We start from the raw sequence: 14,201 nt of genomic DNA, 5'->3' as shown, positions 1-14,201 counted from the left end.
AGATCACGGCACATCTATGATGTTAGCCTACATAGTCATTTTGTCCCTCGTTCGCTCCTCTTGATTGTACTCCTTTTCCAGTTCTTGAAAGGCCTCTTAGGCTTCGAATCCTGTAGTTCCGATTCGTCATAGAATTCTTATATAAAGACTTTGGATTGTCTGGGATCTCCAGGCCCCGACTCTGGTTAACTGGAAGTTTACGTATTCTAACTACACTAGGCAGTATATAATTACCCGAATAAGATCTCGATATTTAGACTGATCCGTCTAGGCCTTTCGAAGTTGTGATATTTGGAACATTGTTGTTAATACTCATGCCTGATCTCTTGCGGTATTCGATGGCTCAACAGCTTGTCCAATGGGGAAATATCAAGACGTCTACTGTTCGATATTCTACCATTGGTTTATTGTTTCGGGAGAATATACCTAACATGAGGCGTAACTTCAAGCGATGTTCTCAAGCTACAATACGCAAGGCTCTGACCATTCATTTCATCATCGGAACCACCATGCTTAACAAGTCACGGCAAGAGTAACTCATAACATGAATATAATCAGTTTCCATTCAAACCAGTCGGTCAACTAAGCCAGGTCCAAGGTCCCAAAAAAGCCTTATATGAATTACCCCAATCCATACAAAATAACAGCAGCTGGAGATAAGTGTAGATAGATACTCGGACCCGCCCTATCCTACCTTCCCTTCCCTTATCCCCCTTATCCCAGGCCTACCCTTTCATATCGCCCATACGAGCCCCCTTTGCAGAGTCCGATCTACTTTTTTGCTTCTCTTTCTCTCTCTCTTAATCTTTACTCCGATTTCGCCTGTATCCGGGTTGTTTGATATTGATGCCGTATCGTACCGCACGCGTAAATGACAAAAGGAATTATGTAGGTATGTAGGTTGTTAATGGTACGGTTGGGAATGTTCGGGTATACAACGGCTCTCTCTCTCTTTCTCTCTCTCGTATCTTCACCGGAGAATCTCCAACTCATCATCGTCGTCCTCGTCAAGAACAACCATCCTCCGTTGTCTACCCCCGGAATTGGAAACCGTGTTTAAATCCGTGCTCGCGCTAGCATCGCCATCAGCCGACCCCAGCTCCCCGCCTAGACTCTCGCGCCCGGCCTCGCGGATGCCCTTTGCGGTGACGAACCGCGTCTTCTTGCGGGCCGGGGGACGCATGCTATTGCCACCGCTTCCGCTTCCACCACCCCCGTCGTCGGTCCCGCTTACATCCCTATCCCTATCCACCACCGAGCTAGAATTAGCAAACGAGCTCGCGGGCCGCAACCTCTCCCCCTCTTTCATGCGCGACAGCTTATCCCGCAACCCTCCACCCCAGCCTAACGCCGGTTTACTCCCGGAGGCAGTTCCGCCAGAAGTAGAAGAGGAAAAGCCGAGACTGAACGAGCTGTTGTCGCTACGCTTGCGCTTAACGGGGCTAAGATGCATCTTCAGCTCACTGCCCTTCGGACGGACCAGACCCAAGGTCTTAGCATCGGCATCTTGTCTAGGCTGCTCATCCGAGGGCAGGCCCCAGCCGAGAGCACCAGGCGTGCTAGTCCCACCATTCTTACTGGTGTTCGTGCCGCCCTTCTGCATGTACTCTTTTCCGGCGCCTGACCCGATCTTCCCCAGGGTCTTCATGAGCTCGCGCTCCTTCTCCTCAGTCACGAGACGGCGCCGGAGCGCCTCGCTGCGCTCGACGGTGTTCGCGACGTGGCCGCCGACGATCTCGTTGTCGAGCATGCTGGCGGCGCTGGGCTTGTTGATGAACCACTGGCTGCCGGTGGAGCGGTCGTAGTTGCCGCGGCTCTTCTTTTTCGGGTCGTTGAGGTGCGCTTCCCAGTCATGCAGTCGGTACGAGTTCTTCCCGCCGCGCCCGCCTCCGCTACCGCTTGCGTTCCGGTCCTTGCGCGGGCCGAGACCCGTGTTGAATGCGTTCACGTCCTGTCGCGCTTGCCGGTGCTTTGCTAGACCCATGTTCATGTGGAATTCGCAGAACTCAGTGCGCTTGCGGTTCACCCACCCGTTGCACAGCTCGCCGTCTTTCTTGATCGATTTGCAGAATCCCAAGTCGCGCGCCGTCCCGATCTCGAGGATGGTGTCTTGACCGCTGTTGATTACGAGGCTGAAGCGCCCTGTGTCAGTGCGGCCTGGTGGTGGTGGCATGATGTTCGGGTTGAGGACTGCGAGGAGTGTGCCTGGTGTTAGCTTCCAGTACCGGTCGAAGCCGGAGTTGAAGAGAAAGAGTTCGAGCTCCCATTGTAAGTCGACGAGTTGTAAGACCATGTATTTTCCCTTGGCCGGGTCGGTCTGTGCCTTTTCTTTCAGGTTGTGGTTGGATGTTTTATGTGAGCGTGGTTCCGATTTAGAAGCTAAGATCCCGAAGACGACTATATCCTGCTCGATCTCTGGGAGCTGAAACTCGGGCGCCTTTACATGTTTGAGTAGGTCCTTGATCACGTACGTCTTCTTGCCTGATAAGTTCCGTGTGAGGACTGGATGTGGTATTACACGTTTCGAGAGGTGAACGGCTGAGTAGGGTTCAAATGCGGATGTTTCCTCTTCCGGCACTTCGGAAGGGGATACTTTCTTGTTCTGACTTGGTTGTGAATCGCTTACTCCCCCCAGGCTACTCTCTGATCGATTCTCGTCTTGTGTAGGTCGTCTTAAACTTGGCACTGTATTGCTACGTCTGAGTCGACTACCAGCCATGACTTCTTCGTGACTAAATTGTTCCGGCTGTATTGGAACGTCGGGTATCTCGGTCGCATTGCTTTTGAACTGCTCCATTTCCTGTCGACCTAGTTCAAAGGCATTGGTCCTTACTTGTTTTATCCTTTCCCGCTTCTCCTGTCGGCTTTGCTCCTCCGTTCTGGCAGCGGCCAACCGCTCGCTGAAAGTCATCGGGCGTTCCTGTTTGGTAGATTGTTCGGCATTGGTGAAAGAGGGAGTATGTGCTCTTCGAAGATAACCTCCTCCCTGTGACCCATTACTGTTCTCTGTAGTTTTCCTCAGACTTGGTGCCCTCTTCAAGGAGATATCCTTCGCTTTGATTCCCTTGTCAATACCTAGACGTACTCTACTGGGCGAGTCAGGTTGTAATACTGGCGCCCTTCTCACCGGTGATACTGGGACCTGAATTTCTGTTTGAGACCGTGATCGTTGTGTCGGTCGTGGCCGTACTGATTCTGTTTGCGATCGAGCTCGGCTTGTTATTGAAATATCCGGTATGGGATTAGATTCAGTTCGAGTTAAGGTCGCATCTCCTCCAGATGCCTTCTTTGCCTTGGCGCTTTGTAATTTCTTTAGTTTAAGCTTTGCTTGGATGGCCTGTAGTTTTAATTGTAGCATTTCTTCGTCTTCTTCATCGTCTTCGTCCTCGGCCTCGTCCACATCCATACGCATATCCGTATCCAAATCGTCCACGATGTTGCGCCGGGAGTTACTAGATCGAGAGAGCAGGATTGGTGTTATTCGAGATCGCTTACTCGGGGACGGTGATGGCGACGCCCGCTCAGCCATGCGTCGCAATCGTTCGCGTCCCCCGGGTGTGCTGAGGAGAACATCGTGGGGCGATCGTGGCGGCCATTGGGCTTCGGGGTCGGCGCCCGACCCTGTCATTTTTGGTAAGTGATTTGACATCGAGATCGATTGCAAAGAAATGCCGCCAACATATTCCGGAGTGAATGAATTAAGTGTAAATGTATCGGGACATACTAGCAGGCATCATAACTATTGTTGTCGTTTCCCATCCGCCTTGTTGATTCGGCAGTGCGTCCGTCCCCTCCACTCAAAATCTGCAGGGGTCGGACGCCTTGCTGGATATTATATCATGCAGCAAATATGGACGTGGTAGAGATCGTCCGGGGGATAAGGCAGATTTGCGGTTGGCGGTTGATATCGAGGTCGAGGCGCCAATGATATGGTTTTTGAATACCGTACACCGTCTATTCATTTCCAAAATGCCTCCACAGAATCCGGAGTACTGAATGAATTGGACGTCGTCAAACGTCGCACTGATCACGAGGTTCAAAAAAGATGTTGCACATGTTGGAAAGCGAAGTACAGTACCTACAGAGTATGTATGTACTTAGTACCGGGATATCGATAAGTGGTGATCATGGCCAAGTAAAGATGCCGACCTGTGATTGGTTCAGTGGAGTCGCGTTTTCCTATTACTAGGACGCGACTTACACTGTATCTAAACGCGTCGACAGGGGTCATGTATATTGGTACATAGGTACCTTGAATTGCTAACAAAGCTCCTGAGTCCTCAACACTGGAGTTATACTTCTGTTACAACAACGGGTTATAATTGATCGCAATCTAGATTATCGACTTCGCCCTTGCTTTAGAATATCAATTGACGTAAAATTCAACTTGGATATCTTGTGGTTTGGCGAAAATACAGCAGCCGCGGAACATGGCGAGGACAACCAGATCAAAAGCGAGCGCATCCGCCGCAAAATCGAATTCTAAGCCTGCGAGCACCCCTAATATCAAATCGAAGTACACATTACCTAAAGAGTCCCTAAACCCACCGAAGCTCTTCATTCTTCCTACGAAAACTACCAAGGACGCAAGAATAGTCTCTCTCCCAAATCCAAGATATGGAAAGCCAACGAGGTATCTCGTATGTCCAGAAACCGGAATATATGAATTCACCAAGATCGCCGCTCCCAAATCCACTCCCAGAAGTTGGTTAATAGAGTGCGAGAGTACGGACAAAGTCGAACAAAAGACATCTGAAGATAGCGCCGAACTTCGCGCCTATATCACAAAAGGCGCTGACCTATATATCGCGACACCAGTCGACCCCATATTCCTCCTCTTGCCCGCCTTCGCAGATCAATCCTCCAAGACTAAAGACGGGAAGCGAATGTTTGTAACAAGCGACGATCACCTCGACTCTATACGGAGTGATTCGTCGCACTTATCAGAGATATTGCGATGGGGCAAGGTACGGACGCTACTAGAGTCGCGGATGGCAGCGATATGCGACACAAAGGAAGCGGGTGACGAAACCATGTTCCGCTTCAACGAAGAGAAACTCCTAGCTGAAGTACTAGGCAAGGCGCGGAAAATGAGCGAGCAGCCACTACCGAAGAGTATGGAAGATAAGTTCGTGGCCAAGACACTAGAAGCGCCAGTCGTAGGTGTAAAAAGGGAGAACACAACCGGCACCGAGAAAACACCAATACAAATAGAACCATCTGAGCCAACTTCAGGGGCATCAACCCCCAAGGTCGAATCGGTTGATAGCCAATCTTCCAACTCATCAACAGATACCACCACAACCTCCGTCTCAGACGCCCCCACAGCTACCACCTCCGTCGCCGCCGACGAGCCCAGCGCCGTAGAAGAAATTCCCACACTCCACGCCTCACCCGAAGTTGTGAAACTACAACGGCTACGCATAGCCTTCGCCTTCATCTGCTCGGCCTACATCACACCCGCACAAGCCGCGCTTCTGCAAAAGAAACTGGCAAATGCAGATGAAGTAAAGGTGAACTTCGCGCCACTAGACGCGTACCTCACGCAGATCACCCAGCTGCGGCAAGAAGCCACCGCCGCGCGCGGGATGGGAGACTACTCGCGCAAGCGGGTGATGGACGAAGAGGAGATGGCGGAGCGCGGGGAGAAGAAGCGGAGAAAGGACGAGGATGAGAAGAGGAAGAAGGCCGGAGAGAGTAGGGGGGTACGAGATTTAAAGAAAGTAAATACGGTGGGGATGAAGAAGATGAGTGATTTCTTTAAGAAGAAATAAGATATACCTAGAAATGATAATAAAGATCGGTCGGTTGGAAGTAGGAACAGGCGTTATGTCATGGCAGGATCATCATGTGTATAGTATTCGCACTACGTAACTCGTAATTCGTAGGCTCCATAGACAGGCTATGTACCTAGTAGGTAAGCCCGGCATATCCATCATCATCGTCATTCGTGTAAGCATAGACATACAGCAATGGCAGCATAAAGCCTTCTTATTCTTAAGGCCCACCAACCGCAACCACATTGCCTCACTCCCACCCCTAATATCCCCGCGGTCCTCTCGACCGTCCCCTCAGAAACCCCCGTCCGATCCCCGACGCGCCTCGCGCCGTACTAGTCGAGCTCGTGTCCGCCGCGGACGTAGGCCTGCTTATCGCACTCCCGCTCGACACACTTCTTCCCGAGCCCGTCGCCGCCGCCGTTCCCCGGCCTCGCACACTTCGACTCCGGCCCAATCCGCTTCCTCCCCGTCCCCGTGTGCCTCGTCCCGCGGCACTTGCGCTCCGCGCATTAGACGCGGCTTCTCGCTGACGCGCTTCCTCTTCATGCTTGCGTCTCGCTTCCGCACGACGGCGTTCTTCGGCCGCGGCGCGTTGTTCGGCTTCGCGCTGTTTCTGCGCTGCTTCGGCTTCGATTTCGGCGAGGTCGGCGGTGGCGCCGCGCCAAGTTGGGTTCAGGATTAGGCGTTGGTTGTGCTCGGTTTGGGAGAGGATGCGGGTCCAGGTGTTGAGGAGGGTGGAGGCTGTGTTTACGGTGTTGGAGACGGTCTGAGGGGGTTGTTAGCTTGGTTGTGGCGTGGGTTTGAGGGGAAGCTAGGAGAGAGAAGGAGGAAGGGAGAGGAAGCGAAAGGGAAGGAAAGGAAGTAGTGGTGACGTACATGCATATTGCCCTTTGCTCGTTCAAGAGTCCCGATTACGCCTTCGAGTAGTTCGTTGATGTTCCGCACACCTTCAAGCTCTCGCCGTAGATTGGCGTCGCGGTTTTCTTCGGTGTCATGGTAGCGGGCGTTGGGAGGAGGGGCCAACGGGGTTGTAGATCGCGGCGGCTGTTCTTTTGGTGTGGTAGATTTCTTCGATGGTGAAGCGAAGAGATCTTCGTTGTAGGAATCATCGTTGTCAGACATGGCTGCGTCGGAGGGTTGATATCGGATTATACCAGGTATCGTGAAGATGAATGGTGAAGATTGATTGGCGGGGTAGCTATCCAGGGGACAGGAAGGTCTAGACTCCAATTATTTTCAGAGTACGGCTCCGGATGATTTTTCCGATTAGTGACGTAAAGTAAGCTAGAAGGGAACTTGGAACTTTCTCCAGGGCTGCCTTCTCTAGCTCTGTTGACATGCGTTGTCGTACAGCACAGTGTTTTCTGTTGCGGAGTTGACGATGCGCTGGCTATGGAAAATTGACGAATGAAAATAGCTATTTTCTTTATCGATACGTCTTTCACCATTCAATTCACGGTAGACGTGAGTGGGTCTTGGTGGGTTCCGATGTGCGACGCGTGCAGGGATTCCTCTACGCGTTTTAATAAAGGTGCATTATTAATATTGAAAGTTATGTTTGTTATACCGTGCGCCACTGTGCGGGGTACATCTCGTAGTGCACAAATTAACGCCTAGAGTGAGTACTCCGTAGTAATTAAAACAGGGTAGTGGAGGTTGATTGGCTGGAATGTCATAATTTACTTAGCGATCGCCTGCACGTTCCACTTGTTCACTTGGGATAGTAAAGGAGCCCCCCAAATGTTTAGGTCGTAGCAACTCTCAGCAACTCCCCCAGCTCCGGCTTCCCTGATGGCCCAGCCACTTTCAATCTTTCCCGCTTCCCACTTTCCCCTTCTACATTCAATGACCAGTACGTCCGCAATTCCTACCCATCCATCTGACGACCATCCTTATCCCTAACATTAAACCTAAACCTAAATCAAATTTCCATTACTATCACCCTATACTCATCAGCGCTTGGTCCTTAAACTTACAATCCTACAACTTCGTCTTTGACATAACTTCGTTTTCGTTTTCCGCCGACAGTCATTCGTACATATCTCTCTACATTCCTTGTCGTTGGATTTGCTCGTCTTGACTCGTCGCGTGAAACGTTTATTATCACTTGGAATATTACTTTTCTTTTTTTATTATTTCAATTCGATTTCGATATTCAAGCCGATTACGATTCAACGCCGAACGCGACGCCAACATCGGCGAGGACTTCAGGGAAACCACTAACCAATTTCTTTTGAATCCCCACTGATGCACTTTACTTATTCTCAGGTTTTATTCACGTCCACCTACCTTAGAATTTTTCCCACCTTCAACATTCCACTTTGATTCATCCCAAACCCCAATTCCTCAGGCAACATTCAATTGGGATCAAAGTGCAGTAAAGGATATCAAAGGATTGATACGATCAGGCGCTGTTTAATCCTAAGGGTTCAATTTTGTTTGCCAGAATTTTAAGATCAAAATTCTACCTCGGCAAACAAGATGAGTTCCATCTTATCAACACCTTCAACCCCTTCGCCTCCTTCGCGAGTGCACACACCAACTACTCCGCGATTCGGTTATGGTGATTCTTGGGAGCCTTATTCTCCAAGAAAGTCATCTCGCATCGCACAACGCGCATCTCAACGCACACCTTCGCCTCGTGCATCTTCCCGCAATCGCAACTCGACACGAATTCCACCTTCATCTTCGGACGCCATCACGCCAGCAGTCTCCCCACAGAAGAAGCGTCAACCAGCTATGGATTCAGTTCGACGTGCATCTAACAGCTTGATCGCCGAAGGCGCAGCCAACGCTGCCGATTCCCTTGGAATTAATTCTTCGCATAAGAAGTCTAAGTCAATCACCAGTAGTTCCACGATGCTTCCCACACCCGCCAAGACTCCCCAGAAGCAGCCGGATGAGAAGTCAAAGGCCAATGTCCGTGCGATCGCGCGCAACTTATTCTCCGAACCCGAAGCTGTACCTTCTCCCAAGAAAAGAAAGGCTAAGAAGTACACCGGCCTTACCCTAGACAGCTTCACTGCTGAGAACGTCGAGGAGCCTATTGAGATCTTTACCGACACGCGCGACCGCATTCCTGAGGCTGATAACACTGTCCAGAATCCTTTCTTCGAGCAGGCATCATCCACCCCGGAGCGCGATCAATCGACCAGACAAACCCGAAGCAAGCAGGTTTATGTTCCAGGCGAGGGCAAGATTTCTATCGAAGAGGCACTGAAACGTGAGGACGGAATTGTCTATGTATTGTAAGTTATCATCCCATCTCCGTATCTTAATCTTGTATTATCCCTTTACTAATCATTCTCCCTATATAGTCGAGGAAAGCGAATTTTCCGCAAGTTTTCCCAGGATGAGGACGGACCCATCGATGGGCATAATGACGGCTCTCCGATCCGTGCCAATACCCGCTCATCTCTCAAGCCACGCCTTCTGTTCCCAACGAAGGGTAAGGCAACTACCAAGGCATCTACAGACGATGAAGAGGCTGTTACGGACATCGAAGATCACGTGCTCCTAGGTGCTGAAGACGAGTCTGCTGAGGTGCCGGAACCAGAAACCCCCACTACAACGGTTGTAGAGAAGTCGGTGACTCCTGTGACAGCCAAGTTCACGCCCGTTTCTCCTCCCTCGACAGCCCGCGCCACACGTGCTAGTACTAGAATGCAAGCAGTTGGATCCTCGGCGAAACAATCGAAGCCGCGCAACCCCTTCGACGGTTGGCGTCGATCTAAGAGTCGAGCCAGCACACAAGGCCAGAAACGAGAGGGTGAGCCCCTAGAGGGACAGGATGAGGCCTCTAAGCGTCAGCGAGTCTAGTCAGCCGCTAAGGGGCTGCTTCGAGGCTTCAATTCTAGCACCTAGGAAGTTGTAATCGAGTGATGATTTGAGATTCAGTCTGCCTCAAATTTATCACTTTCCTTTTGTGGATTTTTATTGAGGCAGCAATTGCAGTAGGCCATGGAATTACAGCAGGCCATTGGGAAGGAAAACATGATTTCACCAAGAGGTGTCTGGCGTCATGATTGAAGGACAAGGTCCTTCTCCAACATCAGCCAAAATGTGATCGGTAGCTAGCTACCTGGATGGACATGAAGTCCTTCCCCGGGTTAATCCATAGTTACAGGGACTTTAGCTTAGCCCCCCTTAGTTTAGCTTGCCGCAAAACGAATTGATTTTATAAAATATGAACTTATGGTCTTTAGTTTCATGTGAATCATATTGTCTTTTATTTTACGTGTGTATTTAGCAGTCTAGGTAGGTATTAGGTGTAACTTAAAGAAGTAGAGACCCCGAGCCAATGACATCAGGTCCTTAGTATGTTATAGATGATGAAGATATAGGTAGTAGATAGTGCATAGGTAGTCCTCCCTTTTAAACAAATCACCATCCAATTCATAAATACATGATATTTACGCGGACGTATCAGGTCCAACGCCTGAACATTAGGGTCGAAGCTATTGATTCTAGTGCCAACTAGGGAACTGGACGTTACACAAATAGATATTGCTAGAATATGATTGTAAATAATCAGTTTGGATATTTGAACAGAAACAATACTATCAGAGTCCATATGATAGATATTTCCTCCCGAGAATCCACTATGTTGGTAAAACTATATTATCTGCCTATCTCTCAAGGAAACTTCAACGGTCTTCTCTCAACATCTGTGACAGTTTCCTCCTGCAGGAGATTATCACGTCATGCTATATTTCACTATACAAATAGAAGAAGGTGCAATCCTTGGAACCAATTGCCCGCGCTGCCCCGCCCCCGCCTAAATTTTACTTAGCCAAACTTGATATCCGCAATTCGGAAGCCACTTGCACTTATGCTTAACACTTCTAAAGTCAACTTCGACTTCCTTCATTCCTCGATATGCACATTATATTATAAGTTCTCCGGTCCCACAATATCTCGTTCACTCCCACGGTCTTGTGCAAACCTCATAACTCCAGTTAACTTTAGAATCTTCTCTAGATCCGTCAAGACTACTCCGTCATGCACATACTAGTAACGAACGACGATGGACCGCCGTCTCCCACATCCTCTCCCTATGTCCATAGTCTGGTCCGTGAACTTCAGAAGAGGGGACACGATGTCTCAGTCTGTCTACCTCACACTCAACGCTCCTGGATTGGGAAAGCCCACATAATTGGCCAAACTGTCAAGCCACTATATTACCGGCCGTCCGAGACCTTCGATCCGTCCCCTAGTACCGCCTCCCACACACAAGGTACCACAAGCACACGACCAAGCAAGAATAGCAAAGAAGAAGAGTGGATTCTTGTGGATGGAACACCCGCAAGTTGTGCCCAGATCGGCCTACATCATTTCTTCCAGGAGAAGGGACCGATCGACCTTGTAGTCTCGGGACCCAACTATGGTCGAAATACAACAGCTGTATTCGCGCTGAGCTCGGGTACGCTTGGTGGTGCTATCGAGGCTGCGGTATGCAGAAAGAAGTCCATTGCATTAAGCTACGCCTTCTTTAACCGGAATCACGATCCTACCATCATCGATGCCGCTGGTCGCCACAGTGTGAGAGTTATCGAGAAGTTATATGAACAATGGCCGGAAGACAGGAGTGTTGACTTGTATTCGGTCAATGTACCTCTTATTGAAGGCGTTGAACAATCAAAATCACTCTGGACGGAAATGCTGCAGAATTATTGGGGCGACAATGGGGTTTGTTTTGAAGAAGTTGAGGGGAGTATTGGTGATGAGGACGAAGAGGAAGAGAGGATACGTGAGGGTGAGGAATCCAAAGCATCAGAGGCCCCTGACTCGGAAACAAAAGGCGACGCAAACGAGGAGGGCAAGACACGATACACGCATAGACATTTCAAGTGGGCGCCGAGGTATACGGATGTTTTTAAGAGCGTTGATGAATCGACACCAGGCAACGATGGATGGGCTGTCAAGGAGGGCTTCACTAGGTAAGTCTGGTTCTTATCCCTTTATACACATTGACTATCACGCCTAGGTCTCAAGACTGACATATCATGTAGTATAACACCATTAAAAGCAAATTTCTATCACGCCGCAACGCACCTGCATGGAGAGGAGTTCAAATTGTAAGTTGAGTCTATTGTATTGCATTTGGTGTTTAGATGGGGGTGGCAGCATTATAGAGAGTTGGGGTATACATGACTGCAAAGACGATCTGTCAGATAGAGAAGACACCGTCACTTTCTAGACCATACAAGAGGTGCGATACGATAAAGGGATTGTCAATTACTATACGTATATCGAACACATAAGATTTGTATTATACCCTCAATCGCGGTTTCTCATCCTCATTCTTTCCAGGAGTAACTCGGAGCTTGAAGACATACCGTTGTCCAGGTCGACTCTAATTTACCGACCTAAGCAGCATTTCTATGCCTTAATCGCGTACGAGGACCCTTATGTCCAACCCCTTATTCTATCTGCCCTCCAGAAGCTATTGCCTCCGGAAGCGTATACCCTACTTTCAATCCCCGAGGCCGCGGTCCCAGGGGAGCAGATTTCTCTAAGCAAGTTATTGCCGGATAATAGTAGTAGCCAGATCCTACAGATCACGCCGTACGAGGACATCGATTGGGACTACGTAGACGCACATCCACGTACGTGCTTAGTGAATAGCTACATGCTGCGTAAGGCGCTGATCCGGAAACACTACCTCTCGGCGACGGTGGAGCAGTGGGTGGCTAAGCGGCCGGAGAGCGTGTTAGCGACACATGTCAAGAGGAGCGAGCACTTCGAGCTTGACTACGCCGAGTTCCTGGACGACGCACTGGTTGAGGCGTTCGACCTAAGGGCGAGCCTGGAGGAGAACGAGGATAAAGAAGAAAAAGAGAGGGAGTGGTGGATTTTAAAGCCGGGTATGAGCGATAGGGGACAAGGGATCAGGTTGTTTGCGACGATGGAGGAGTTGCAGGACATTTTTGATGGGTGGGAAGTTGATAGCGAGGACGAAGATGAAGACGGGAGTGAGAACGGAGATAGGGGGAATGGCAATGCTGACGCGGTCTCAGGCCGCAGCGCTGATGGAAAAGACAATATTACGACCTCACATCTTCGTCACTTCGTGGCTCAGCCATACATTCACCCACCGCTCCTTCTCCCCGCCAACAACCGCAAGTTTCACATCCGCACGTACGTCGCTTGCGTTGGGAGCCTTGACGTCTACGTGTACAGACACATGCTCGCCCTGTTCGCAGGGAGGGAATATATTGCACCAGGGGCTACTCATACCGCTACGTCTACTTCTACGGCTACGGATACACCCGGATCTTCAAATACGGAGGAAGTAGGAGATATAGATCTAGAAGCCCATCTTACCAACACGTGTCTCCAGCGTTCCGTGAGCGATGGTACCGTGCAACGGTTCTGGGATCTGGAACTAGGGGAGGAGAAAAAGAAGCATATCTTCAACCAAATTTGTGATGTCACCGGAGAGGTCTTCGAGGCGGCGGCTCGGGCGATGCTGATGCACTTTCGCCCGCTACCGAATGCGTTCGAGGTATACGGTTTGGATTTTTTGGTTGATGCCCAGGGCACTGCTTGGTTACTCGAGGTTAACGCGTTTCCGGATTTTAAGCAGACGGGCGAGGAGTTGAGGGGCTTGGTTGCCGGGCTGTGGGAGGATGTCCTAGGGGTTGCGGTAGCGAAGTTCTTTGGGGTTGGTGGGAGAGATGGGGAGGGAAGAGGGAAGAACCATGGTGAAAATAAAGAGGAAGAGAGGCTGGTACACGTGAGACATGTGGATTTGGGACGATAGCCTAGATGTTGAAAAATTGAGTCTGTGCTGAGACATCTCGGTACGGTTACCGTTTAGTTGACGTAGAGGAAGCATCGTGATCCTACGTTTACGACGAAGAGCTTTTCTGTTTGACTCGAGTGATGATTCGAAAAAGGGGGGATACTGAATACTCGGTGTTACGAACTGATATCCACATCTGGATGGCACAGAAGTGCAAAGCTTTAGCATTAGGGCTATTACTCTGCATATGCGAGAACGAGAACTCTACACAAATACATACTATGTAGCCTAGATACCTACCTATGTAGCACCCTGTTCTACATTGCATTAGGTAGGCATTCTACGGGGAGCGGGAATATAGGTGGTACGGCAATTCAAGATGCAGTGAAACTGCGGATTGCATGGTGCACGCTGTCGAACGCGATCGAGACAGTGGGAGCGGCGAATATAACTTTACGAATCATATTCCCGCTTACATCAAGATGACGAGCTTCGTGCCCAGGTGCGAAAACCGGGAAATTCAACAAGATTATTGTGTGGCTATGTCGACGATCCGTCAGCTATATGGTCTTTGATTTATGGGCTCTTACGAGTTACGACGAGGTGGAGTTATATCGTATTTATCGTGGGCGCTTCGTCCAGAGGCGGATTCACACGTATCTGCGAATACGCGT

At 49.9% G+C, this 14,201-nt stretch overlaps 5 protein-coding genes across 5 annotated transcripts; 3 read left to right on the top strand and 2 right to left on the bottom strand.

The window, feature by feature from the left end:
* Nucleotides 1-815: 815 nt before the first annotated feature.
* On the bottom strand, nucleotides 816-3,833 carry GGS22DRAFT_94429 (uncharacterized protein). Its single transcript, XM_047968489.1, has 2 exons — nucleotides 3,725-3,833; nucleotides 816-3,621 (listed from the first exon to the last, which is right to left on the bottom strand). The coding sequence occupies exons 1-2, from the start codon at nucleotides 3,735-3,737 to the stop codon at nucleotides 971-973; spliced, it is 2,664 nt and encodes an 887-aa protein (XP_047822030.1). The 5' UTR covers nucleotides 3,738-3,833; the 3' UTR covers nucleotides 816-970.
* A 565-nt stretch (nucleotides 3,834-4,398) lies between these two features.
* On the top strand, nucleotides 4,399-5,810 carry GGS22DRAFT_198041 (uncharacterized protein). The gene has a single exon (XM_047966077.1). The coding sequence runs from the start codon at nucleotides 4,431-4,433 to the stop codon at nucleotides 5,772-5,774; it is 1,344 nt and encodes a 447-aa protein (XP_047822029.1). The 5' UTR covers nucleotides 4,399-4,430; the 3' UTR covers nucleotides 5,775-5,810.
* Nucleotides 5,811-5,831: 21 nt separating this feature from the next.
* GGS22DRAFT_155300 (uncharacterized protein) lies at nucleotides 5,832-7,160 on the bottom strand. Its single transcript, XM_047960185.1, has 2 exons — nucleotides 6,657-7,160; nucleotides 5,832-6,546 (listed from the first exon to the last, which is right to left on the bottom strand). The coding sequence occupies exons 1-2, from the start codon at nucleotides 6,900-6,902 to the stop codon at nucleotides 6,040-6,042; spliced, it is 753 nt and encodes a 250-aa protein (XP_047822028.1). The 5' UTR covers nucleotides 6,903-7,160; the 3' UTR covers nucleotides 5,832-6,039.
* Nucleotides 7,161-7,972: 812 nt separating this feature from the next.
* On the top strand, nucleotides 7,973-9,971 carry GGS22DRAFT_94417 (uncharacterized protein). Its single transcript, XM_047968488.1, has 2 exons — nucleotides 7,973-9,028; nucleotides 9,098-9,971. Exons 1-2 carry the CDS (start codon nucleotides 8,262-8,264, stop codon nucleotides 9,597-9,599), a joined length of 1,269 nt encoding a protein of 422 aa, XP_047822027.1. The 5' UTR covers nucleotides 7,973-8,261; the 3' UTR covers nucleotides 9,600-9,971.
* Nucleotides 9,972-10,341: 370 nt separating this feature from the next.
* On the top strand, nucleotides 10,342-13,550 carry GGS22DRAFT_155297 (sure-like protein). The gene is made up of 3 exons (XM_047960184.1): nucleotides 10,342-11,719; nucleotides 11,792-11,857; nucleotides 12,093-13,550. The coding sequence occupies exons 1-3, from the start codon at nucleotides 10,782-10,784 to the stop codon at nucleotides 13,543-13,545; spliced, it is 2,457 nt and encodes an 818-aa protein (XP_047822026.1). The 5' UTR covers nucleotides 10,342-10,781; the 3' UTR covers nucleotides 13,546-13,550.
* The last annotated feature ends 651 nt before the right edge of the window (nucleotides 13,551-14,201 follow it).

This window comes from Annulohypoxylon maeteangense (assembly GCF_022496945.1).
Source record: "Annulohypoxylon maeteangense strain CBS 123835 unplaced genomic scaffold GGS22scaffold_3, whole genome shotgun sequence".
Lineage (NCBI taxonomy): Eukaryota > Fungi > Ascomycota > Sordariomycetes > Xylariales > Hypoxylaceae > Annulohypoxylon > Annulohypoxylon maeteangense.
This window is presented reverse-complemented; position numbering and strand designations above follow the sequence as displayed.

Excerpts from the sequence above, each read along its gene's own strand:
- GGS22DRAFT_198041 (XM_047966077.1), top strand. The coding sequence starts at position 4,431 with ATGGCGAGGACAACCAGATCAAAAGCGAGCGCATCCGCCGCAAAATCG.
- GGS22DRAFT_155300 (XM_047960185.1), bottom strand. The coding sequence starts at position 6,902 with ATGTCTGACAACGATGATTCCTACAACGAAGATCTCTTCGCTTCACCA. Across the intron at positions 6,547-6,656 it reads GAGCAAAGGGCAATATGCAT|ACCGTCTCCAACACCGTAAA; the intron begins GTACGTCACCAC and ends CAACCCCCTCAG.
- GGS22DRAFT_94417 (XM_047968488.1), top strand. The coding sequence starts at position 8,262 with ATGAGTTCCATCTTATCAACACCTTCAACCCCTTCGCCTCCTTCGCGA. Across the intron at positions 9,029-9,097 it reads GACGGAATTGTCTATGTATT|TCGAGGAAAGCGAATTTTCC; the intron begins GTAAGTTATCAT and ends CTCCCTATATAG.
- GGS22DRAFT_155297 (XM_047960184.1), top strand. The coding sequence starts at position 10,782 with ATGCACATACTAGTAACGAACGACGATGGACCGCCGTCTCCCACATCC. Across the intron at positions 11,720-11,791 it reads GTCAAGGAGGGCTTCACTAG|TATAACACCATTAAAAGCAA; the intron begins GTAAGTCTGGTT and ends CATATCATGTAG. Across the intron at positions 11,858-12,092 it reads CATGGAGAGGAGTTCAAATT|GAGTAACTCGGAGCTTGAAG; the intron begins GTAAGTTGAGTC and ends CATTCTTTCCAG.